Source organism: Syzygium oleosum, unplaced genomic scaffold (genome assembly GCF_021117445.2).
Source record: "Syzygium oleosum isolate NSW1041296 unplaced genomic scaffold, Sole_v2.1 Sole_v2.41, whole genome shotgun sequence".
NCBI lineage: Eukaryota > Viridiplantae > Streptophyta > Magnoliopsida > Myrtales > Myrtaceae > Syzygium > Syzygium oleosum.
In genome coordinates this window covers 1,302,491-1,328,961 of record NW_026607525.1, presented here as the reverse complement: position 1 = coordinate 1,328,961, position 26,471 = coordinate 1,302,491, and the positions used below count along the sequence as shown (strand labels likewise).

The 26,471-nt window shown below is 38.7% G+C and overlaps 3 protein-coding genes across 3 annotated transcripts; all 3 read left to right on the top strand.

Moving 5' to 3' along the window:
• Positions 1-9,406: 9,406 nt before the first annotated feature.
• LOC130136091 (2-oxoglutarate-dependent dioxygenase AOP2-like) lies at positions 9,407-11,358 on the top strand. Its single transcript, XM_056306143.1, has 3 exons — positions 9,407-9,818; positions 10,076-10,403; positions 10,771-11,358. The coding sequence occupies exons 1-3, from the start codon at positions 9,439-9,441 to the stop codon at positions 11,011-11,013; spliced, it is 951 nt and encodes a 316-aa protein (XP_056162118.1). The 5' UTR covers positions 9,407-9,438; the 3' UTR covers positions 11,014-11,358.
• A 6,681-nt stretch (positions 11,359-18,039) lies between these two features.
• Positions 18,040-19,960, top strand: LOC115668098 (2-oxoglutarate-dependent dioxygenase AOP2-like). The gene is made up of 3 exons (XM_030589607.2): positions 18,040-18,451; positions 18,706-19,033; positions 19,402-19,960. Exons 1-3 carry the CDS (start codon positions 18,072-18,074, stop codon positions 19,642-19,644), a joined length of 951 nt encoding a protein of 316 aa, XP_030445467.2. The 5' UTR covers positions 18,040-18,071; the 3' UTR covers positions 19,645-19,960.
• A 3,302-nt stretch (positions 19,961-23,262) lies between these two features.
• LOC130136021 (deoxypodophyllotoxin synthase-like) lies at positions 23,263-24,796 on the top strand. Its single transcript, XM_056305994.1, has 3 exons — positions 23,263-23,642; positions 23,860-24,187; positions 24,554-24,796. The coding sequence occupies exons 1-3, from the start codon at positions 23,263-23,265 to the stop codon at positions 24,794-24,796; spliced, it is 951 nt and encodes a 316-aa protein (XP_056161969.1).
• The last annotated feature ends 1,675 nt before the right edge of the window (positions 24,797-26,471 follow it).

Sequence of the window (26,471 nt, the reverse complement as noted above, 5' to 3'; positions counted from 1 at the left end):
TTCCGGCACTCTCAATAAATTGGTTGTTTCTTCTATTTTATATTGGTTAGGAAAACCCTTAGAAACGTAATAAACCCTAAATGAACAATTGTATGAACATATAGCGACATCAAATGACCTTTAGGATAATATTAGTAAAAAGTCGTTTGATCACTTAGATAAACAAATATTGAGTTATAGGTACCGAAAGGGCACTAATTAGATGACTAGCGTAATTAAGTCCCCGAACATAATTAATCTCTGGTTGCATAGAAAACCAAACAATACTCTCATGTCTTGTTTAGTTTCTAGCCGACCCGGAAAGTCTAGTGGGACTCCTAAAATTACTTAGGCAAATAAAAACTTAAAATGGAACCCAATGTCGTGCGAGATATGGGCTAAGGGGAGCCCGTGCACAATTGAGAGTTGTTGGCCCGCCTTTGCGCAATGCCTTTAAACCTCTTCCCATTTTCGATCCCAACGGAAAATTTGGGAGGGTCTCAACAGCCAACACCATTGAGTAAAAATAGACTGATTGCATGGTTCTTTGCAATTATACGTACATTACAATTATTCAAATATAAAATCACGTCTTTATCTATCAGCTTAATCTTTTAGAATATTTGGCAATGATCCCATAAAATTTCACTCCTTACCAAAAACAAAAAAAAATCCCATAAAATTTCACAATAAAAGTGGGTTTGTGTAATAAAAAGAGTACACAAGATGTGCACCGCATAAAAATTAATGAGTAATCTCCTTGGTGAAGAGATGCATGTATTGTTGCATACATAGCTTCGCTTTATTCTTAAGCTCTTCCGTGGTCTTTTCTTAGGGATGGAGAAATGGCAGGTTACACTGTCCTCGACACCGCGTGATGATGAGAGGACACGAGGCCAGGCACTCCATCGCCATCTTCTGCACCGTCGGAGGAACTATCCGGTGCCCCGACGTGCTCGTGGACGAGCAACACCCTTCACTTTTCAAGCCCTTCGACGTAGAGGGTCTCATCCGTATCTTCACCACACCGGAGGGACAGAATGGAGCTTTAGCTCTCAAAACTTTTATAGTATTTCTAATTGAATGGGATCTCTTTTCTCCGCTCTTTCTAGCCTTACCCTTCCAATGCATCTTCGATATGTGACCTGGTAATAAGATTTGTAATCACGAAATTTCATGAATATGACCTATGTTGGTATATACACTATTAAAATTCCTTCATGTCCTGTAATAGTGGGATGAGCAAACACTACCACCAGACTCGCCATCGTCAGCTCAGTTAGCCATTGAAATTTTGTTCCCAATTGCTGCCGGATGAGCCCTCATGCGCCAACAGAAGTCCTTGCGCGTAAGATCCATGTGCCACTGGAGCTCCATGCGCCCGCATGTGCCGGACGCTCCTTCTGCGTGCTGATGTCGTTGTTGACATCATCCTCCACGTCAACTTTTTCCACGTTAACACTGCCACGTCAACATCCGACTGTTGACCCAGGCCGTTGACCAATGTTTACCAGATCGGTTAAATTATGTTGGAAAGTCCAATCCAAAAGTTTAAGCTATTAAGTAGAGGGAGATCACATGAATATAACTAGCATTTAGGACCCATTGTCAATGAATGTGAAATAATACTTCAACACCCCTGCTCACGTGCAAGCCGAATTACGAGTAGCACGTGAAATTTTGACTACGCACATTCACATAGAATTTTTACCACGCACATTCGTGAAAGGGATATCATTGGCTCTAGTAACATGTTAGAAAGTCCAACCAAAAAGCTTAAATTATTAGGTGAAGAGAGACCAAATGAATATAAAGAGTATTTAGGACCATTATTAATCGATGTAGGATAATACTTCAACAAATCACTTTTCCAACTGGTTTGACTTGTTTTTCACCTGCTCTTGGCGATTTTAGACCAATTTTGAAGGTATTTTCTAAAATATTAAAAAAAGCAAGGAAAAAAAAGAGAAAATTTTTAGAAATTTTTTAAAAAAATTCCAAAGGTCATCATGCTACGTAGGATAATAAGCGTTCACATCAGTGATTTCCAGCCAAATTTGGTCGGGAGGACTAAATTATCAAATCGTCAAAAGATTTAGGACTAATTAGCACAGTTGAAAGATTTAGAACTGAATTTGTCGCTATACGATAAGTTTATGACTTTTTGAACAATTTCCTCTATAACTTCATTTTATTCATGAGCTATGTTGTGGTTTTTTCTTAGGATGGAGCAACGAAAGGTTATACTGTCCCTGACACCGCGTGATGATGAGTGGACACGAGGCTAGACACTCCATCGGAATCTTCTCCGGCGTCGAAGGAACTGTCCGGTGCCCTGACGAGCTTGTGGATTCAAGCCCTTCAATGCGGACGGTCTCGTCCATATCTTTGCCACACCAGAGGGACAGAATGGAGCTTTAGCTCTCAAAACTTTTTATAGTGCTTCTAATTGAACGTGATCTTTTTTAGATAATTCCAAAACCTTCGAGCTTTAATTTGATGTGCGTGATCGTTGTTTTTCCTCTTTTTTCTAACCTTCGTCTCCTAATTTCATGTGGTAATAAATTAGTAATCACGAGATTTAGTGGATGACCTATCTAGGTACATCCATGGTCAAGTTCCTTTATCCTTGAAAAATAAATTATGACCTTTTGCCAATGCCACAGAGTAAAAATATATTGCATGCTTCTTTCCAAAAATATGTATATTACTATAATTGGCCGAACTTTTCACGAAACCCTAGATTCTCCCCTCTCCCTCTCATGTTCACGCAGGTTTTTTCTTTAAACTCCATGAAGGGGAGGGTTTGAGCTAAATTTCCCTCCCCACCCTTTTTTCTCTTTTTTCTTTGGCTGTTTTGGCTCTCTGTATTCTTTGTCTTGCTTTCCTCCCGTTTGGGGAGCCGTTCTCTTATGATCTAGTCCGAATCTAGAAACTTCTCTCTATTGTTTCAGAGAGGTTTCTATTCCGATATAGTCTAGATTTGGAGATATTTGGATGAATGATTTTGGGGTTTTGCTTCCCTTGGGTTTTGTTGGTGTACAAGTCCAGTTTTGAAGGGGATCAAACGAGCTTCATAGAGGTTTTGCTCTCATAGACCTTAGATCTGTGTTCGTTCAACCTTTTTACTCTGAACGTCGAAGGTGTTAGGGACGTCAAACTTAGGCACGCACCGTCGAAAGGCAAAGCTATAGTAATAGCTGAATATCTCGATGTAAGTTCATTATTAAAGATGGCTTCGGTGATCGGCCGTCGATTTTGGTTTGCAGAAGTCACATATATGCTCTTTGAGCATGTGATCCCTAACCATATTATGAAGATTAATTTTGTTATTTGGAGCTTGTTTTGTTTTGAAGCTGTCTGGGATTTGTCTTGGTTTGCAGCTAAATTGCATTGTTCCTCTCTTGTATTTTTGCGGAAATAAATGAAATGTTATCTTGACAAAAATATTCAGATTTATTACTTATAATTAGATCCACTTTTCTACCTTTAAAGGAAGGCCACACTCCAAACGCAATACGAAACAATGGCCATGAAAAAGCCAATATGATATTTAAGTCAATGAAGGGGGGGACGAATGATTCTTGGAGTATAGTTTTAATCAATTTATTCGCTGGCTATAGCCATAAATACATAGCGCGCTCAATTATACAATTTAGTCCGCTTTACATTATATTAGCTGTCGCGCATATAGTATTGAGATTGACAAAATTATTATTTGGCACCTGAGAAGCTTGTTTTGGTAAATTAAGTTGTTGTTGATCAGTCAATTGGCACGTTGGCTAACTTCGGACATCATCGTCAGTGAAGGATCTCGCTTTTAGATCAATTGGCAGTGACCTCACAAAAATTTACACGGTATCAGAGTGAGAAGTCATGATCTCAAAATTTTCTGGGCATCTTATTTGCCTCCTTTATATATTTCCATGCTTTAGTGTAAGGCTAAATTCAACCTATGTGTGAGGAAGAGTGCTAGAACACTTAAATATTAAACTACGCTTTCGTATGATAATTTAAACTTTTAGTTGAATTCCGTAGCCCCATGTTACTCAAGACACGAAGTCTTAGTCACCATATTTTTTTGAGTTTAAAATGTATTGCTTTGCGATTACTCTCCTCGGATATAATTAACGTGCTTTATTAATACCTAGGGTAGGTGTCACTTGGCGATTGTTGCTTGAAACACATTCATCCTATGATTTTTTTAAATGGAGTGCCGAGCTGGGCTTAGTAACAAAATTATTACTTAGGAGAAGTCAACACTGCTGTTTGAGAAATTTGCCATGGTGAACAATTCAAGAAAGATAATATGCAAATGTTGGCCATCCTTCGGCTCAGCCATTACTGTTTCTTTTGCCCAATTTGGCCGGCCTAAGTGCCGAACACTCGTACGCTTTACCAACATTCGACTTTTTGCCACTGCTACCTCACATTCTTCTTCCTCTTAGAAATCAATCACAGCAGCAAAAGTGTTCCTCAGCTCTATTCTTTTGTTCCGTAGAACAAAAAAAGAACAGAAATCCATTTTGTAGATTTTTTGTTCCCGGGCACAAATTTGCACAAATTTATTCTCAGAATCAGTTTTAGAGCGGAATCAAGAATTAAGAAAAAAGTTACTTCTTGATTCTAGGAACAATAATCAGAAATAGAAGAGAATTTTTTTTTCTTTTTCTTCTTTTCTGTTCTTCTTTCCTAGCCAGTCACCGGTGATCGGCCACGAGCGAGGGCTGGCGAGAGTGTCATGGCCCTCACCGGCCTTTTCTAGCCCTCACCCAATTTGGCGAGGGCCGCCCTTGAGGCTTGTGGTCTGGGCGAGGGTGGCGGCGATAATCCAGCCCTCGCCAGATCCGGCGAGGGTGACCCTCGCCCAGGCCGCGAGCCTCGAGGGCAGTCCTCGCCAGCTTGGGCAAGGGCTGGAAAAGGCCGGCGAGAGCGGCCCTCGCCCAGGCCGCAAGGGTCTAACCCTTGCCTGTAGCCGACGACCCGACCATGGCCAAGAAGGAGAAGAAGAAAGAAAAAAAAAAAAGAAATAAATATTAAAATTTTTAAAAATATTATTAATAAAAAGAAATTTTGTACCGTTACCAAACGCATTTATACTCTTTTTTTACTCTAAGAATGGAAATTTTGGGCCGTTAATAAACGCCTTGAAATGCTTACAAATTTTTTTCTGGGAACAAAATAAAGAAAAATCATTTCTGAGCATAAATTATTTCCAGGTACATAATAGTTACCAAATGCACCATTATTGAGTGAATTCCCTAAAAAATCCCAAACTTTAGGTCAAGTCCTAAATCTGCGCGGAACTTTTTTTTGTCTCAGAAAAAACCCTAAACTTTAAGTTCAATTCCAAATTTGCCCCGAATTTTGTTTTATGTAAAAAAATCAGCTAATTTAAATTTATTTTAAAAAATATAACTTTGTGATCCAGTCCCAACTTGACGTGGCACTTTCACGTCGATAACAAATCCTCATCAGCAAAGTAATAGGTCGATAGGTGCAGACCAACGTCGCATTTCTACTTTGATAATAAATCAAACCAAATAAAAATTGTTGAAATTTTCCAAAATAAAACCATTCTAGGATATGAAAGTTAGGGACGATAACAAATCCACCCCAACATTTTTTTTTAACTTTAAAAAAACCTAACTTTTAGGTTTAGTCCAAATTTCTTCCGAACTTTTTTTTATCTAAAAAAAAGCCCTATTACTTTATTGATGTGGATTTGTTATCGACGTGGAAGTGCCGTATCAAGTTGGAATTGGATCACAGGGGTATATTTTTGAAAATAAATTGAATTTTGGTGATTTTTTTTACACAAAACAAAATTCGGGATAGATTTGGGACTGGGCTTAAAGTTTGAGGTTTTTCTGAGACAAAAAATAGTTTGGTACAGATTTGAGACTGGACCTAAAATTTGGGGTTTTTTCGGAGATAAAAAAAATTCGAAACAGATTTGGGAGTTGACATAAAGTTGGGGGTTTTTTTAGGGAATTAGGCCCATTTTTATTTCATTGTCTTTTCTTATATCAACTGCTCGTATTTGACAACACGAATTGCCAACCGGAAGAAATCCTTAACCCATGGCATAGTTGGCTACTTGATGGAATGAGTTTGAATTGCCATAAGACTTTAAAATGAGCTAACCCAACAAGTGATGGCTATTTCAAGACACGAACAACATTGCTTGTGCCATGTGATGTCTCACTGCACATAGACCCAATGACAAATTTGCATCTTATCTTTGCTCGCAAAGAATCGCCACTGCTGAATTCGGCATTAAATGTGAAGATGGTCGCTTTCCCCAACCGGTCTATTGCTGCATATACATGCTTACACCCTCGTGCCACGCAACGAGACAACACACTAGAGTGCTAAAGTATCCCAGTCAGTACAATTAATGATCCAGCAACAAGCCAAGTGACGGGTTAAAATATTAGTCACGGTAACCAGTAAAGGAAAAAATCACTAAAAGAGTCCTAAATCTTTTGACGATATATCAATTTAATTCTAAATCTTTCAATTATGTCAATTTAGTCCTAAATCTTTTGTCGATTTGCTAATTTAGTCATGCTGGCTAATGTTGACTGGAAATTGCTGACATTATGACAATTTTTTAAACTTTTCAATTATACCAATTTAGTCCTAAACCTTTTAACGATTTGTTAATTTAGTTATGCCGGCCAATGTTGATTGGAAATTGCTGACATTGATAATTTTTTAATTTTTTTTAGATTTTTCCGACGTGTTGTGTCATATAATGACGTGTCGTGTAATGACGTCTATTATGTGGTGAAGTGTCGTGTGATGATATGTTGCGTGATCACGTGATTGCATGAATCTTAGGATGATGTCTATGTATGTCCATTTGACTAAATGATTTGATCCTTAATTATGCAAGTTTTGAAGTGGTGGAGTCATTTTTCTCATGTGGTTTATTCGACCGATTTTCCATAACACTTGATTTCGAAAGCTTACAATTGTTTTATGATTGTGATTCTAAAATATTTCTAGAACAACGAGCATATGTGAACCCTTGGATTTTCAACTATTAGCCAATTCGACTTGATTTTGATTTTGTCGCAATATGATTTGTCTACGAGACTACGGTTAGTCTTATCTAGTTAGCTAACTAGATAAGACTAACCGTAGGTATTTACTTATGCAAGAATGGTAAATTTAGCATAGTAACAACTAGAATTACTTAAGATTGTATTTTTATTTGTGTAGAGTGACGATAAATTTTTAATTTTCTAGACTAATTTTGACAGAATATTGACCTAAATTATATTTTCAAACAGTGTCATTTATGCATCTAATCAGGGATGATTATGATGCAATTCTATCTATAGTTCAAAGAGGCTTCCGAATCGATTAAACGGCTGCTTCCGATCGATTTGTCTAGACGATATCCATCTCTTTTCTTTTCCTTGGTTCCATCGTTGCATCCCATTCTTCGTCACTTTCTCCGCTTCTTCACTTGGACTCCACCGTCCACCAACCTCCAACTCATCTCCAAAATTAATAGGAATTTGACGATTCTTTACTCTTGCTTTCTTCGCCTAATTCCAATTCCTTTACTTGCTTTCATCGCCAGCAAACAGCTTCACCAAAGTCTCTCTCTCTCGTGCACCATTTTCCTTTTGATAGGGCGCGGCAGAAGCTCGATACCTTTTTCTCAGGAAATCACCAAGAGAGAGCCAAGCTCGAGCGTGTTAACATATTCAGTTAGATATACATTCACTCAAAAGCTTGAGCCGATAAGTTATGACGCAACTTATATGAATTAACTGTTCCATACCACATCAATTTTACGACATGTGAGTTCAACACTTCAATCACTATGATTTGAACACCAAATAACGAGCGTGCCTCATTATTTGTAGCCCACTAGTCACGTTGTCACCCCGGTGCACAGCAACACCACGACCACCTCAAGAAGATTCTTAATCATCAATCTTCCCCAGGTGAAAAAGACTTTGAGCTCTTATATTTTGGTTTATTGTTCATCATAAGAGTATGAAGAAATTCCCTATCCTCCAACAATTGAGCTTCACAAGTTAAATATTTTCTTCGATTCCCTCCAAACCTCTAGATGGGCCACTAGCTTCTGATTTAAGCTTTTCAAAACATCTAAGAGCTCAAACATTAAAATGTTCTTAGTTTACATTTGTATAAGGTGGACACACTATACATCATCAATCCAATCACTTGTATTCTTTTCTAATTTTCACTACTGTATTTTGTTTCGGAAACTAAATAAACACAAATAATTTTTTCAAATGTCAATATTTAATTGATGAATGATTTATTGTCAGCATGTCACGCAATATTTAAAAAGATAATAACATAGCAATATTAAAAAAGTAAGAGTTATTTCTTTGTTTGCAGGGGTTGCTGTTTCTGAGTGTGGCATTAATATTAGGCTGGGTGAAGAATACTAGAAGTGCCAAAACTTGTATACGGCGCTCACTTTAGTACTAAAAGTTTGTTTAGGATCACTTAAGTGCCACTTTTTGAAAAAAACGATCACTTAAGTGCCAACTCCGATTTGGGTCGCCGGAAATCTGACGTTGCCATATTTTATTAATTTCTCGTCCTACGTGGCATGTCGGCGCTGACGAGGACAATATTTAATAATATTTTAAATTTTTTTCGTGAATTTTTTTTTTCTGTTTTTTTCTTTTTTTCTTTTCTTTCTTCTTCTTCTTAGTTCCTCGCCCGTGGCGGGCGATGGCGGCCTCGTCCGGGCGAGGCCAGGCGGCCGGCCATGGCCGGTGGTCGGTGTCCGATCACCGGCCAAACGAAGAAGAAGAAGAAGAAGAAAAAAAAGAAAAAAAGAAAAAAACAGAAAAAAAATCAAAAAAATAATTAAAACTTCGAAATTTACACGTGGAAATGCCACGTAGGACTGAGAAATTCGAATTATACACGTGGAAATGCCACGTAGATTAAAATTTTAATTAAAAAAGTCATGCATTAATTTTGTTGGAATTTCTCGCCGTTGACACTTAAATGATAGTTTTTTTCCGATTTTGGCACTTAAGTGATCCGAAACAAACTTTTGACACTAAAGTGAGCGCCGTACACAAGTTTTAGCACTTCTAGTGTTCTTCACCCATATTAGGCTTCAATTTTCACCTTACTGCTGATTTGTTTCCATGGATTCCACGAAACAGATACAGGAAGAGGAGGACAACCTACATCATTGCTTGCGTTAAAAGTCCACTCACTAACTATCCAAAGCTATATGCCCAAAAAAACAAACTTGATTGACTATTCAACTCTGGCAAATCAAGGAAAATAATACACTCTTCATAGAAATATTGTAACTTTAAAATTGCTACAGCGGCTTCTACGAGGATGCACAAGCCTTATAAATCCAGCAGAGAACCACCCCAAGAACAAAATAAGAGAGAAGTTTTCGAAAAAGTACTCAGAAAGAAAGACAAATTGATCATGAGCTCTATTTCAACACTGAAGCTTCCCCTGATAGATCTGTCCGAATTAGATGGCTCGAAGCCAGGATCGGGTCGATGGGACTCCTTGCAAAATCAAGTCCGACAAGCCCTTGAAAAATTCGGTTGCTTCGAAGCTTTGTATGATAAGATGACCCCAGAGCTTCACAATGATGCGTTCCAAGAATTGGAGGAATTGCTCGAGCTTCCGACCGATGTGAAGTGCCGGTTTGACTTCCCGAATAAGCCGTACATCGGCTACCTCGCAAATCTTCCTCATGCGCCTCTCTACGAGGCGTTTGGAGTGGGCTATGAGCCCAATTCGGGCTCGATCGAAGAATTAGCTGATCTCATGTGGCCAGAGGGAAACACAAGATTTTGGTAATCCCTATCTTATTACTAACAAATATATCACCGTTTCCCAATAAGGAAGTGTTAAGATATTAAAATGTTTATGAGATTGATCACCAATGACGATAAATTTGAATTTCAATTACTTTGATGCAAGAAGAAAATCTAAAATGAATCATCTTACCCGGTGGTGTACATAAAAACACACGTAACATGAAGATGCCAATCCACGCCCTTTATCTATGGAAACTGAAGTTTTGACATGTGCCTTTTTCATGAACATGCAGCGAGACACTGAATACGTATGTTATGAAGGTTTTGGAATTGGATTCACTGGTGAGGAAACTGGTTTTGGGAAGCTTGGGCGTAGACAAGTACGTGGGGTCGCTAGCCAAGTCGGTCAAATACAATTACCGTCTCATGAGATATGCAGCTCCTGGGACCGAAGAGTCCAAGAAGCCCGGGACTGTGAGCCATCGGGATGCGAACTTAGTGACCATACTTCACCAAAATGATGTGAACGGATTGGAAGTGCAAACTAAGGACGGATGTTGGATCGAGGTCGCCCCTTCCTCAACTTCCTCCTTCATTGTCCTCGCCGGGGAGTCATTCTATGTGAGTACCGCCCCTCCCCATATTGAATTTGGTTCATAGAGGAGGTAACATGCTATAAGCATCCCACAAGAATATCACCTCTGGCAATAGCTAGAATTACGACATTAAAGCAGATTTCTTTGTGGAATCCTTATTGACCGGTCGCCTTGTGAACCATAGATTCATGTATGGTTGATGCATATTGAATCGGCGTGATTGATGCTAACTTGTGGTGAGATAGACATCTCGACAGATATAACCTAAACATGTGGACCTTATATAAACGGTCAGAAGAAGTCAAGATGTTGAGGCTCTTGAGAGTTATAAGCTCCTGGATAATTGACCTTGATCATTGTGAGCCTCTCACTTTTTTACTTCTTGCACGCAGGGATGGAGCAATGGGAGATTACACAGCCCTATTCACCGTGTAATGATGAGCGGGCACGAGCCAAGATATTGCATGGGGCTCTTCTCTTCTGTTCAAGGAACGATTCAGTGTCCAGATGAGCTTGTAGACGACCAACACCCTTTGCTTTTTAAGCCCTTTGATATTGCCGGTCTCTCCCGCATCTACAAGATCAAAGAGGGCCAAAATGGAGCTTCGGCGATGGATACCTTTTACAGGATTTGAGATCGAGGCGCTGTCGAAGCATTGTCTGTCCTTTCGCCCCATCAATCAACCGCAAGTCAAGCCTTAAGGAATATGTTTTACAGTCGTTAATAATTAATTGTGTGGACGGTCGCTCAATAAATGAGAAGCATATTAGATTTCCCTTGCTTTCCCCTTCTGGAGCTTGTTTAGGTTACAATCATCTGACCCCACTGCTGATGCTCGGAGCTTATGTGCTTCAGGCTGTTGATGATGAGATTGCATCTAGCAAGCAAGTATTGTAAAAGAAAATGACAAAGAAATGGGTGTTCATGAATAAATTTCCTTTCTTTTCTCTCTTCTATGGAAAAAAAAACTCTTTAATTATTTCCCACTAGTAGCAAAAAGCATTCTACTACTTACAAAAAATTTCAAAAGAAAACGATGTTTTGGTGTAAATGAAATAAGGTTGGCTCACGTTAATTGTACTATTATAGAGGAGCCAAAAAGCAGCTCTTTAAACACCAGTCTTTATCTCATTAACTCATTTAGGACCGATGCCTTAGTAAAGCACTTGGACCATGTTGAAAATATGTCTCGATTTGATCCCGTAAAAAAATCCTGATCCAGGTAGATTTCCTATTTTGAATCTAAATCTTTTCTATATAAGAAGTGTGTCAACTTTGTAAAATGCATCCAAAGAAACTCTTTTATTATAGCTTAAGCTTTTAGAATAGTGGTCTCACAAAATCTCATAGTAAAAGTGGGCTACGTAATAAAAGATCATTCTATGTATGAGGGGGAATGCTATAATTATTCAAATATAAAATCATGTCTTTATCTATCAGCTTAATCTCTTAGAATATTTGGCAATGGTCTCACAAAATTTCACAACAAAAGTGGGTTTGTGTAATAAAAAGAGTACACAAGATGTGCACCGCATAAAAATTCATGAGTAATCTCCTTGGTCAAGAGATGCATGTATAGTTGCATACATTGTTTCACTTTATTCTTAAGCTCTTCCGTGGTCTTTTCTTAGGGATGGCGCAATGGAAGGTTAGACTGTCCTCGACACCACGTGATGATGAGCGGACATGAGGCCAGGCACTCCATCGCCATCTTCTGCTCCGTCGGAGGAACTATCTGGTGCCCCGACGAGCTCGTGGACGAGCAACACCCTTTACTTTTCAAGCCATTCGACGTAGAGGGTCTCATCCGTATCTTCACCACACCGGAGGGACAGAATGGAGCTTTAGCTCTCAAAACCTTTTATAGTATTTCAATTGAATGTGATTTTCTTTAGATGATTCCAAATCCTTTCAAGCTTTAGTTTTTATACGTGGGATCTCTTTTCTCCGCTCTCTCTAGCCTTCCCCTTCCAATGCATCTTCGATATGTGATCTGGTACTAAGATTTGTAATCACGAAATTTCATGAATATGACCTATGTTGGTCGATGGACGCAGCCTCGCGCTACCACGTCTGCGTCTCAAATCTCTAAGCTCGGCACCTTTTAGGCTATTCCCACGTATTCTGATGGTTGTTTTGAAAATGAACACTACCACCAGACTCACCATCCTCAGTTGAGTCGGCCATTGAAATTTTGTTGCCAAGTTGCCAACCACTGCTGGATGCGCCCTCATGCGCCGCCAGAAGCCCTTTGCGCGTAAGATCCATGTGCCGCTGGAGCTCCACGCGCCTGCATGTGCCGGACGCTCCTTCTGCGTGCTGATGTCATTGCTGACATCATCCTCCACGTCAACTTTTTCCACATTAACACCGCCACGTCAACATCCGACCGTTGACCGAGGCCGTTGACCAATGTTGACCGGATCGGTTCAATCACTTTTCCAACTAGTTTGACCTGTTTTTGGCCGGCTCTTGGCGATTTTAGACCAGTTTCGAAGGTATTTCTAAAAAATAAAAAAAGAAAGGAAAAAAAAGAAAAAAAAATTTAGAAAATATTTTAAAGAATTCCAAAAGTTATCAACGTCAGTGTTGATCATGCCACATAGGGTGATCAACGTCCATGTCAACGATTTTCAGTCAAATTTGATCGGAAGGACTAAATTGGCAAATCGTTGAAAGGTTAGGACTAATTGGCACAATTGAAATGTTTAGGATTGAATTTACCGTCATGTAATAGGTTTAGGACCTTTTAGATAATTTTTTCTATAACTTTTTAGTCATGAGCTATTTCGTGGGCTTTTCTTAGGGATGGAGCAACGAAAGGTTATACTGTCCCCCGACACCGCGTGATGATGAGTAGACACGAGGCTGGACACTCCATCTGGATCTTCTCCAGCGATGAAGGAATTGTCTGGTGTGCCCTGACGAGCTCGTGGACGAGGAACACCCTTTGCTTTTCAAGCCCTTTGATGCAGACGGTCTCGTCCGTATCTTCGCCACACCGGAGGGACAGAATGAAGCTTCAGCTCTCAAAACCTTTTATAGTGCTTCTAATTGTACGTGATCTTTCTTAGTTTATTCCAAACCTTTTCAAGCTTTAATTTGATGCGCGTGATCATTGTTTTTTACCGTTTTTCTAACCTTCCTCTCCCAATATCATGTGGTAATAAAATTAGTAATCATGAGATTTAATGGATGACTTATCTAGATACATCCATGGTTAAAATTCCATTATCTCTGAAAAATAAATTACGACCTTTGCCAGCGCCACAGAGTAAAAATACACTAATTGCATGGTTCTTTGCAATAATACATATATTATTGTTATTCAATACAAATTTAAATATTAGGTCATAGATTGATCCGAACTTTTCACGAAACCCTAGGATTCTCTCCTCTCCCTCTCATCTTCACACAGCATTCTTCTTTAACCTTCGTGGAGGGGAGGGTTTAAGCTAGATCTCTCCATCTTCTCCCTTTTTCCCCTTTTTTCTTTGGCTGTTTTGGTTCTCTGTTTCCCGTCTTGCTTTCCTCCTGTTTGGGGAGCTTTTTTCTTCCAATCTAGTCTAGATCTGGAAGCTTCTCCCTCCCATTTCGAAGATGTTTCTATTAGAATATTTAAATAATAAATCATTTCATTTAACAACTTAAACTTTTAGAACAGTTGGCAGTGATTTCACAAAATTTTACATGGTATCAAAATTGGAGATCCTGAGTTCAAATTTTTCTAGGCTTTATTTGTCTCCCCAATTAAATATGTTTACGCTTAGTACTAGACAAAAAGACCAGACTAAGAGTGAATGAGAGTGTTAGAATATTTAATTGTAAACCACGTCTTCATCTAACAGTTTAAGCTTTTAGAACAGTTGACGGTGGTCTCACAAAATCTTACAATTTCTATACCAATCTAGTCTATATTTGAGGATCTTTGCATGTATGATTTTGGGGTTTCGTTTGTTTCGGGTTTCGTTGGTATACAAGTCCAGTTTTAAAAGGGATTGGAGGAATTTCGTAAAGGTTTCGCTCTCACAGGCCTTAGATCTGTGCTCGTTCAACTTTTTTACTTTGAATGGTGAAAGTGTTGAGGATGCCGACCTAGGAGCGTACCACCGAAAGGCAAAGCCATGATAACATATGAAGATATCAATGTGTGCTCATTACCGAAGATGGATTTGTGATCCGCTGCTGATTTTAATTAGTTTGAAGAAGTCACATATCTGCTCTTTGAGCGTGTGACTCCTAACTTTGTTATTATGATTTATCTTGTTATTTGGATCTTTTTTTATATGGAAGTTGTCTGCGATTTATCTTGGTTTGCAGTTAGACTGCATTGTTTCTCTCTTATTTTTCTGTGAAAATGAATGAAATCAAATCTTGACAAAAAAAAATACAGATTTCTTACGTATAATTAGATCCACTTTTCTACCTTTAAAGGAAGGCCACACTCCAAACGCAATACTAAACAATGGCTATGAAAAAGCCAATATCATATTTAAGTCGATGAAGGACGGGATGAATGACTCTAGGAGAATAGTTTTAAGCAACTTATTCGCTGGCAATAGCCATAAATATATAGCGTGCTCAAATATTCAATCCAGCACGCTTTACATTATATTTAGCTGTTGCGAATACAGTATTGAGATTAACAAAATTATTATTTGGCACCTGAAAAGCTTGTTTCTGTAGATTAAGTTGTTGTTGATAAGTCAATTGGCACATTGTCTAACTTCGGTCATCATCGTCGGTGAAAGATAGATCAATAGGCAGTGACCCAACAAAAATTTATACGGTATCAGAGCGGGAAGTCATGATCTCAAATTCTTCAGGGCTGCGTATTTGCCTTCCTTCATATATTTTCACGCTTTAGTCTAAGGCTAAAATCGGCCTACGCGAGAGGAAGAGTGCTAAAATACTTAAATATTAAATTACGCTTTCATATAATAATTTAAACTTTCAGCTGAATTTTGTAGCCTCGTGTTACTCAAGACACGAAGTCTTAGTCGCCATATTTATTTGCGGCAAATCAGTTTGAACCGGAAGAAATCCATAAGCAATGCCATAGTTAGCTACTTGATGGAATGAGTTTGAACTGCCATAAAACTTTAAAACGAGCTAACCCAACAAGTGATAGCTATTTCCGGACACGAACAACATTGCTTGTGCCGTGTAATGTCTCACTGCACATAGACCCAATGACAAATTTGCATCTTATCTTTGCTTGCAAAGAATCGCCACTGCTGAATTCGGCATTAAATGTGAAGATGGTCTCTTTCCCCAACCGCTCTATTGCTGCATATATATACTTACACAGTCCAGCCATGCAACACGACAACACACTAGAGTGCTAAAGTAGTCCAGTCAGTACAATTAATGATCCAGCAACATGCCAAGTGACGGGTTAAAATATTAGTCACGGTAATCAGTAAAGGGAAAATTCACTAAAAGAGTCCTAAATCTTTTGACGATATGCCAATTTAATTATAAACCTTTTAATTATGATAATTTAGTCCTAAATCTTTTGACGATTTGCTAATTTAGTCATGCCGGCCAATGTTGATTGGAAATCGCTGACATTATGACAATTTTTTTAAACCTTTCAATTAAACCAATTTAATCATAAACCTTTTAACGATTTGTTAATTTAGTCATGCCGGCCAATGTTGACTAGAAATCGCTGACATTGACAATTTTTTAATTTTTTTAAGATTTTTCCAACGTGTTGTGTCATATGATGACGTGCCGTGTAATGATGTCTATTATGTGGTGAAGTGTCGTGTGATGATATGTTGCGTGATCACGTGAATGCATGAATCTTAGGATGATGCGTATGTATGTCCATTTGACTAAATGATTTGATCCTTAATTATGCAAGTTTTGAAGTGGTGGAGTCATTTTTCTCATGTGGTTTATTCGACGGATTTTCCATAACACTTGATTTCGAAAGCTTACAATTGTTTTATGATTGTGATTCTAAAATATTTCTGGAAAAACGAGCATACGTGAACCCTTGGATTTTCAATTATTAGCCAATTCAACTTGATTTTGATTTTGTCGCAATATGATTTGTCTACGAGACTACGGTTAGTCTTATCTAGTTAGGTATTTACTTATGCAAGAATGGTAAATTTAGCATAGTAACGACTAGAATTACTTAAGATTGTATTTTTATTTGTGTAGAGTGACGATAAATTTCTAATTTTGACAGAATATCGACCTAAATTATATTTTCAAACATTGTCATTTATGCATCTAATCAGGGACGATTATGATGCAATTCTATCTATAGTTCAAAGAAACTTCCGAATCGATTAAACGGCTGATTCCTATCGATTTGTCTAGATGATATCCATCTCTTTTCTTTTTCTTGGTTCCATCGTTGCATCCCATTCTTCGTCACTTTCTCCGCTTCTTCACTTGGACTCCACCGTCCACCAACCTCCAACTCATCTCCAAATTTAATAGGAATTTGACGATTCTTTACTCTTGCTTTCTTCGCCTAATTCCAATTCCTTTCCTTGCTTTCATCGCCAGCAAACAGCTTCACCAAAGTCTCTCTCTCTCGTGCACCATTTCCTTTTGATAGCGCGCGGCAGAAGCTCGATACCTTTTTCTCAAGAGATCACCAAGAGAGAGCCAAGCTCGAGCCCATTAACATATCCAGTTAGATACACATTCATTCAAAAGCTTGAGCCGATAAGTTATGATGCACCTTATATGAATTAACTATTCCATACCGCATCAATTTTACGACATGTGAGTTCAACACTTCAATCATTATGATTTGAACACCAAATAACGAGCGTGCCTCATTATTTGTAGCCCACTAGTCACGTCGTCACCCCGGTGCACAGAAACACCGCGACCACCTCAAGATGATTCTTAATCATCAATCTTCCCTAGGTGAAAAAGACTTTGGGCTCTTATATTTTGGTTTATTGTTCATCATAAGAGTATGAAGAAATTCCCTATCCTCCAACAATTGAGCTTCACAAGTTAAATATTTTCTTCGATTCCCTCCAAACCTCTAGGTGGGCCACTAGCTTCTGATTTAAGCTTTTCAAAACATCTAAGAGCTCAAACATTAAAATGTTCTTAGTTTACATTTGTATAAGGTGGACACACTATACATCATCAATCCAATCACTTGTATTCTTTTCTAATTTTCACTACTGTATTTCGTTTCGGAAACTAAATAAACACAAATAATTTTTTCAAATGTCAATATTTAATTGATGAATGATTTATTGTCAGCATGTCACGCAATATTTAAAAAGATAATAACATAGCAATATTCAAAAAGTAAGAGTTATTTCTTTGCTTGCAGGGGTTGCTGTTTCTGAGTGTGGCATTAATATTAGGCTTCAATTTTCACCTTACTGCTGATTTGTTTCCATGGATTCCACGAAGCAGACATACAGGAAGAGGAGGACAACCTACATCATTGCTTGCGTTTAAAATCTACTCACTAACTATCCAAAGCTATATGCCCAAAAAAACAAACTTGATTGACTATTCAACTCTGGCAAAACAAGGAAAACAATAATCTCTTCATAGAAATATTGTAACTTTAAAATTGCTACGGCGGCTACTACGAGGATGCACAAGCCCTATAAATCCAGCAGAGAACCACTCCAAGAACAAAATAAGAGAGAAGTTTTCGAAAAAGTACTCAGAAAGAAAGACAAATTGATCATGAGCTCTATTTCAACACTGAAGCTTCCCCTGATAGATCTGTCCGAATTAGATGGCTCGAAGCCAGGATCGGGTCGATGGGACTCCTTGCAAAATCAAGTCCGACAAGCCCTTGAAAAATTCGGTTGCTTCGAAGCTTTGTATGATAAGATGACCCCAGAGCTTCACAATGATGCGTTCCAAGAATTGGAGGAATTGCTCGAGCTTCCGACCGATGTGAAGCGCCGGTTCGACTTCCCGAATAAGCCGTACATCGGCTACCTCGCGAATCTTCCTCATGCGCCTCTCTACGAGGCGTTTGGAGTGGGCTATGAACCCAATTCGGGCTCGATCGAAGAATTAGCTGATCTCATGTGGCCAGAGGGAAACACAAGATTTTGGTAATCCCTATCTTATCACTAACAAATATATCATCGTTTCCCAATAAGGAAGTGTTAAGAGATTAAAATATTTATGAAATTGATCACCAATGACGATCATTTTGAATTTCAATTACTTTGATGCAAGACGAAAATCTAAAATGAATCATCTTACCCGGTGGTGTACATAAAAACACACGTAACATGAAGATGCCAATCCACGCCCTTTATCTATGGAAACTGAAGTTACATGTGCCTTTTTCATGAACATGCAGCGAGACAATGAATACGTATGTTATGAGGGTTTTGGAATTGGATTCACTGGTGAGGAACCTGGTTTTGGGAAGCTTGGGCGTAGACAAGTACGTGGGGTCGCTAGCTAAGTCGGTCAAATACAATTACCGTCTCATGAGATATGCAGCTCCTGGGACCGAGGAGTCCAAGAAGCCCGGGACTAGGAGCCATCGGGATGCGAACTTAGTGACCATACTTCACCAAAATGATGTGAACGGATTGGAAGTGCAAACTAAGGACGGATGTTGGATCGAGGTCGCCCCTTCCTCAACTTCCTCCTTCATTGTCCTCGCCGGGGAGTCATTCTATGTGAGTACCGCCCCTCCCCATATTGAATTTGGTTCATAGAGGAGGTAACATGCTATAAGCATCCAACAAGAATATCACCTCCGGCAATAGCTAGAATTACGACATTAAAGCAGATTTCTTTGTGGAATCCTTATTGGCGGGTCGCCTTGTGAACCATAGATTCATGTATGGTTGAATGCATATCGATTCGTCGAGATTGATGCTAACTTGTGGTGAGATAGACATCTCGACAGATATAACCTAAACATGTAGACCGTATATAAACGGTCAGAAGAAGTCAAGATGTTGAGGCTTTTGAGAGTTATAATCTCCTGGATAATTGACCTTGATCATTGTGAGCCTCTCACTTTTTTACTTCTTGCACGCAGGGATGGAGCAATGGGAGATTACACAGCCCTTGTCACCGTGTAATGATGAGCGGGCACGAGCCAAGATATTGCATGGGGCTCTTCTCTTCTGTTCAAGGAACGATTCAGTGTCCAGATGAGCTTGTAGACGACCAACACCCTTTGCTTTTTAAGCCCTTTGATGTTGCCGGTCTCTCCCGCATCTACAAGATCAAAGAGGGCCAAAATGGAGCTTCGGCGATGGATACCTTTTACAGGATTTGAGATCGAGGCGCTGTCGAAGCATTGTCTGTCCTTTCGCCCCATCAATCAACCGCAAGTCAAGCCTTAAGGAATATGTTTTACAGTCGTTAATAATTAATTGTGTGGACGGTCGCTCAATATATGAGAAGCATATTAGATTTCCCTTGCTTTCCCCTTCTGGAGCTTGTTTAGGTTACAATCATCTGACCCCACTGCTGATTCTCGGAGCTTATGTGCTTCAGGCTGTTGATGATGAGATTGCATCTAGCAAGCAAGTATTGTAAAAGAAAATGACAAAGAAATGGGTGTTCATGAATAAATTTCCTTTCTTTTCTCTCTTCTATGGAAAAAAAAAACTCTTTAATTATTTCCCACTAGTAGCAAAAAGCATTCTACTACTTACAAAAAATTTCAAAAGAAAAAGATGTTTTGGTGTAAATGAAATAAGGTTGGCTCACGTTAATTGTACTATTATAGAGGAGCCAAAAAGCAGATCTTTAAACACCAGTCTTTCATCTCATTAACTCATTTAGGACCGATGCCTTAGTAAAGCACTTGGACCATGTTGAAAATATGTCTCGATTTGATCCCGTAAAAAAACCCTGATCCAGGTAGATTTCCTAGTTTGAGTAGATTTCCTATTTTGAATCTAAATCTTTTCTATATAAGAAGTGCGTCAACTTTGTAAAATGCATCCAAAGAAACTCTTTTATTTGACAATCAATCGTGTGCTTGCTCATGATTACATCACAAGAATTTGAAGCCGTGAAAATATTGTGTAACTCATCTACGAAACTAAGAGATTGTTTTGCGAGAAATTGTGAGGGCTAAACGATGTATTATTGGGTATAATTAAGAGTTAGGAAACATTGGAGTATTTGAGTAACTCAAGTGTGATTATAAGATCCGTTGTATCGCTAGATTTATAATGGAATGATGTCCTCCTTTATTCTAAATTAAGTAAATTCGGTATCCAATTTGATTTCTTTATTCTGTTTATTTTATTGCTCGATCAAATATTTTTTGCTTTAGACCCATTGTCTCGTCAAGCGAGCTACTCAAAGTCCAACAGAAAAAATTATTGATCAGTCCAAATCCTGTTGTACAGAATTCAATAAGTCCTAAAATAACCTAAGAAATGCAGTTGCACTAACAATTTAAACTTCATATGTCCGGATCCAGTACATGCATGCGTCAATATATGCAATATAAAATTTAGTTTCCTTCACGAGAACGCATGATGAATATCTATAGCCATCTAGGGAAGCTACTCTATCCAGAAAATGTGCAGAAAATAAGATAACTCCAATCGTTTTCCATTTCTGTATTTGAAAATGGCAAGTTAGCTACTTAATAAAATGACTTTGAACTGCCATAAGACTTTAAAACGAGCTAACCCAACACGCAATGGCTATTTCAAGACACGAGCGACATTGCTTGTGCTAGGTGATGTCTCCCTGCACATAGACCCAATGACAAATTTGCATCTTATCTTTGCTTGCAAAGAATCGCCCCTGCTGAATTCGGCATTAAATGTGAAGATGGTCTCTTTCCCCAACCACTCTATTGCTGCATATATATGCTTACACCTTCTAGCCATGCCACAAGACAACACACTCGAGTGCTAGAGTAGTCCAGTCAATACAATTAATGATCCAGCAACATGCCAAGTGATGGGTTAAAATATTAGTCACAGTAATAAGTAAATTCAGTCATAAACCTTTTAATTTGACCAATTTAATCTTAAATCTTTCGATGAGTTGCCGATTCAATTTTAAACTTTTTGACGATTTACCGATTTAATCCTTCTAGATAATTTTGGCCATAAATCACTGACGGGGATAATATTTAAAAATTTTAAAAAAAATTCTGAATTTTCTGACGGTTGTGTCATATGCTAATGTGCCATGTAATGATGTCTATTAGTGTGATGTGTATGCATGTCCATTTGACTAAATGATTTGATCCTTACAATTTTCATAATGCTCGATTTCGAAAGCTTACAATTGTTTTATGGTTGTGTTTCTAAAAATATTTTGGAAACGCGAGCATACGTGAGCCCTTGGATTTTCGACTATAAGCCAATTCGACTTGAGTTTGATTTTGTCACCATGTGATATGTCTATGAGACTAGGGTTAGTCTTATTTAATTAGTGACTTACTTACGCAAGAATGATAAATTTAGCGGAGTAATGATTAGATTTACTTATGACTGTATTTTTATTTCTGTAGAGTGACAATAAAATTCTAATTTTCTAGACTAATTTTGACAGAACATCGACCTAAATAATATTTTTAAACATTGTCATTTATGCATCTAGTCCGGGACGATTATGATGAAATCCTATCTATAGTATAACATCTCTTTTCTTTTACTTGCTTCCATCGCTGCATCCCATTCTTCATCACTCTCTCCGCTTCTTCACTTAGACTCCACCGTCCACCAGCGTCCTGCTCATCTCCAAATTCGATTGGAATTTGACAATTCCTTTACTTGCTTTCATCGCCATCAAACATCTTCACCAAAGTCTCTCTCTTTCGTGCACCATTTTCCTGTCGGGAGAGCGCGGCAGAGGCTTGATTCCTTTGCCTGAGGAGATCACCAGGAGAGAGCCAAGTCAGAACCAGCGAACATATTCAGTTGAATCCACTTTCACTAAAAAAACTCGAGCTAATGAGTTATGAGCCAACTTAGATGTATTAATTGCTTCACCCCACACCAATTTTTCGATGCGAGACTATTCTAATACAACTCATACGTGCATTTCAGCACTTCAATCACCATGATTTGAACATCAGAGATCGAGCGCCCCTCATCATTTGCAGCCCACTAGTCACGTCGTCACCTTGGTGCACAGCAACATCGTGCCACCTTATGATGATTCTTAATCATCAATCTGGAGTTTGGGCTCTTTTGGTCTATTCTTCATCATAAGAATGTGAAGAAATTCCCTATCCTCCTACAATTGAACTTCACAGTTGAGTACATTCTTTGATTCCCTCCAAACCTCTAAATGGGCCACTAGCTTTTGATTTAAGCTTTTCAAAATATCTAAGAGCCCAAACATTAAAATGTTCTAAATTACACTTATATAAGGTAGACACACTGTTATATCATCAATCCAATCACTCGTATTCTTTCAATTTTACAAATGTCAATATTTAATTGATGAATGATTTATTGTTAGCAATGTCATGCGATATTTAAAAAGATAATAACATAGCATTAGTCAAAAAGTAAGAGGTATTTCTTTGCTTGCAGGGTTTGCTGTTTCTGAGTGTGGCATTAATATTAGGCTTCAAATTTCACCTTACTGCTGATTTGTTTCCATGTATTCCCCGTGGAAGACATGCCGGAATCGGAAGACAGCCTACATCATTGCTTGAGTTACAGTCAAGTCACTAACTATCCAAAAGCTATATGCCCAAAAAAACAAAACTAGCATTGACTACTCAACCCTTGTTTAAACCACAGAAAGAGGGGCAAGAAAGGAAAAAAATAAACTCTTCATAGAAAGATTGTAACTCTAAAATTGCTACAGCGGCAACTACGAGGATGCACAAGCCCTATAAATCCAGCAGAGAACCACCCCAAGAACAAAATAGGGGGGAAGTTTTAGAAGGAAAGACAAATTAATCATGAGCTCTATTCCAACACTGAAGCTTCCCCTGATAGATCTGTCCAAATTAGATGGCTCGAAGCCAGGGACGGGTCGATGGGACTCCTTACGATGTCAAGTCCGACGAGCCCTTGAAGAATTCGGTTGCTTCGAAGCTTTGTATGATAAGATGACCTTGGAGCTTCACAATGATTTGTTCCAAGAATTGGAGGAATTGCTCGAGCTTCCGACTGATGTGAAGCGCCGGTTCATTGTCCCGGAGAAGCAGTTCGACGGCTACCACACAAACCCTCCTCATGCGCCTCCCTATGAGGTATTTGGAATGGACTACGCCCCCAACTCAGGTTCGATCAAAAGATTAGCGGATCTCATGTGGCCGGAGGGAAACACAAGATTTTGGTAATTCCTTTTTATTGCTGGTTTTTATTGTAACTTGATTAGATTATCGATTCTCATTCGGCAAGTGTCAACAGATTAATGGTTATCGAATGGATCACTATTAAAGTGAGTTTGAATTGATAATCGATTCAATTATTTGGTACAAGAAATCTAAAATGAATCGTCTTATACGATGGTGAATCATCTTTCGCTATGTGCTTTTGTCATGAACATGCAGTGAGACAATGAATACGTATGTTACGAGGGTTTTGGAGTTGGATTCACTGGTGAGGAAGCTGGTTTTGGGAAGCTTGGGCGTAGACAAGTACGTGGATTCGCTGGCCAGGTCGGTCAAATACAATTTCCGTCTCATGGGATATGCACCTCCCGGGAACGACGAGTCCAAGATGCCCGACACTACGTGCCATCAGGACGCGAACTTCGTGACCATACTTCACCAAAATCATGTGAACGGATTGGAAATGCAAACTAAGGACGGACGTTGGATTGAGGTCGCCCCTTCCTCAGCTTGCTCTTTCATTGTCCTCACTGGGGAGTCATTCTACGTGAGTCCCCACACCCCACTCTCTCTCTCTATTGAATTTGGTTCAAAAAGTAGGCAACATGCTATAAGCATCGAACAAGAATTCGGGCACATGACTTGACATATCAATTCTAAATTATTGTTTATATTTCTTGGTTTGATCATCACGTCTGCCAATTGCTAGAATTACGACGTTAAAGCTAATTTCTTTGTGAAATTCTTATTGACCCATCGCCATGTGCACCATAGATTCGACTGGCTGAATGCGCTATCGATAGGACGAGATTGATGCTAGCTTGTGGTGAAATAGAAGTCTCATCCGATATAGTCTTCTGGATAATTGGCCTTGATCATTGTGAGCCTCCCCCTTTATTGTTTTTGCATGCAGGGATGGAGCAATGGGAGATTACACAACCCTCGTCACCGTGTAAGGGTGAGCGGGCACGAGCGACGATATTCCATAGGACTCTTCTCTTCCGATCAAGGCACAGTTCAGTGTCCTGATGAGCTTGTGGACGACCAACACCCTTTGCTTTTTAAGCCCTTTGATGTTGCTGGTCTCTCCCGCATCTACAATACCAAAGAGGGCAAAAGTGGAGCTTCAGCGATGGATACGTTTTACAGAATTTGAAATCGAGGTCCTTTCGAAGCATCGTGTGTCCTGTTGCCCCATCAATCAATCGCGAGTCAAGTCTTGAAGACATGTTTTGCCGTCGTTAATAATTAATTGAGTAGACGGTCGCTCAATATTTGAGAACCATACCGGGTTTTCCTTTCTTTCACCGAGCTTGTTTTGGTTGTATTCATCTGACTTTATTACAGATTCTCGGAGCTATATGTGCTTCAAGCTGTTGGTAATGAGATTGCTTCTAGCAAGCAAGTATTGTAAAAGAAAATGACAAAGAAATGGGTGTTCATGAAGAAATTTCCTATCTTTTCTCTCTTCTAAGGAAAAGAACTCTTTAATTATTTCCCACTAGCAGCAAAAAGCATTCTACTACTTACAAAAAATTTCAAAAAAGGAGGTTTTGGTGTAAATGAAATAAGGTTGGCTCACGTTGATTGTAATATTATATAGGAGCCAAAAAACGTCTCTGTAAACACGTCTTTCATCTCAATAAATCATAGAGGACTGATGCCTTCAGTAAAGTGCTTCAGACCTTATTGAAAATATGTCTCGAGTTGACCCGTCAAGGAAACCTAATCCAGGTAGATTTCCTAGTTTGAGTTGGATTCCTAATTTAAGTAGATTTCTTATTTTGGATCTAAATCTTTTCTATATAAGAAGTAAGTCATCTTTGTAAGTCGCATCCAAAAAAACTTCTTTCCGAGACAATTAATCGCGTGCTTGCTTGTGAATCACATTGCAAGAATTTGAAACTGCGAAAATCTTGTGTAACTCGTTTGTAATTATAATATCCGTTGTATCACTCAATTTATAGTGGAATGCTGTACTACTCTCTCGTGAAGTAGGTCCCACTAACCGAAAAGAGTAAATTTGGTATCCGATTTGATTCCTTTATTCTATTTATTTTATTGCTAAATCATGTATTTTTTGCTATAGACCCATTGCCTCGTCAAGCGAGCTATCTCAAAGTTCAACAGAAAAAATTGCTGATCAGTAAAAAACCTGCCGTACAGAATTCAATAAATCCTAAAAATAATGTAAGAAATGCAGTTGCACTAACAATTTCAACTTCATATGTCCGGATCCAGTACATGCATGCGTCAATATATGCAATATAAAATTTAGTTTCCTTCACGAGAACGCACGATGAATATCAATAGCCATCTAGGGAAGCTACCGTATCCATGAAATGTGCAGAAAGTAAGATAATTCCAATCGTTTTCCATTTCTGTATTTGAAAATGGCAAGTTAGCTACTTAATAAAATGACTTTGAACTGCCATAAGACTTTAAAACGAGCTAACCCAACAAGCAATGGCTATTTCAAGAGACGAACGACATTGCTTGTGCTAGGTGATGCCTCACTGCGCATAGACCCAATGACAAATTTGCATCTTATCTTTGCTTGCAAAGAATCGCCCCTGCTGAATTTGGCATTAAATGTGAAGATGGTCTCTTTCCCCAACCACTCTTTTGCTGCATATATATGCTTACACCTTCGAGCCATGCCACAAGACAACACACTAGAGTGCTAAAGTAGTCCGGTCAACCCAATTAATGATCCAGCAACATGCCAAGTGATGGGTTAAAATATTAGTCATTGTAATTAGTAAAGGGGAAAATTACCAACAAACATCCGAAACTTCTTGCATTTATGCAAATTCAGTTCTAAACATTTT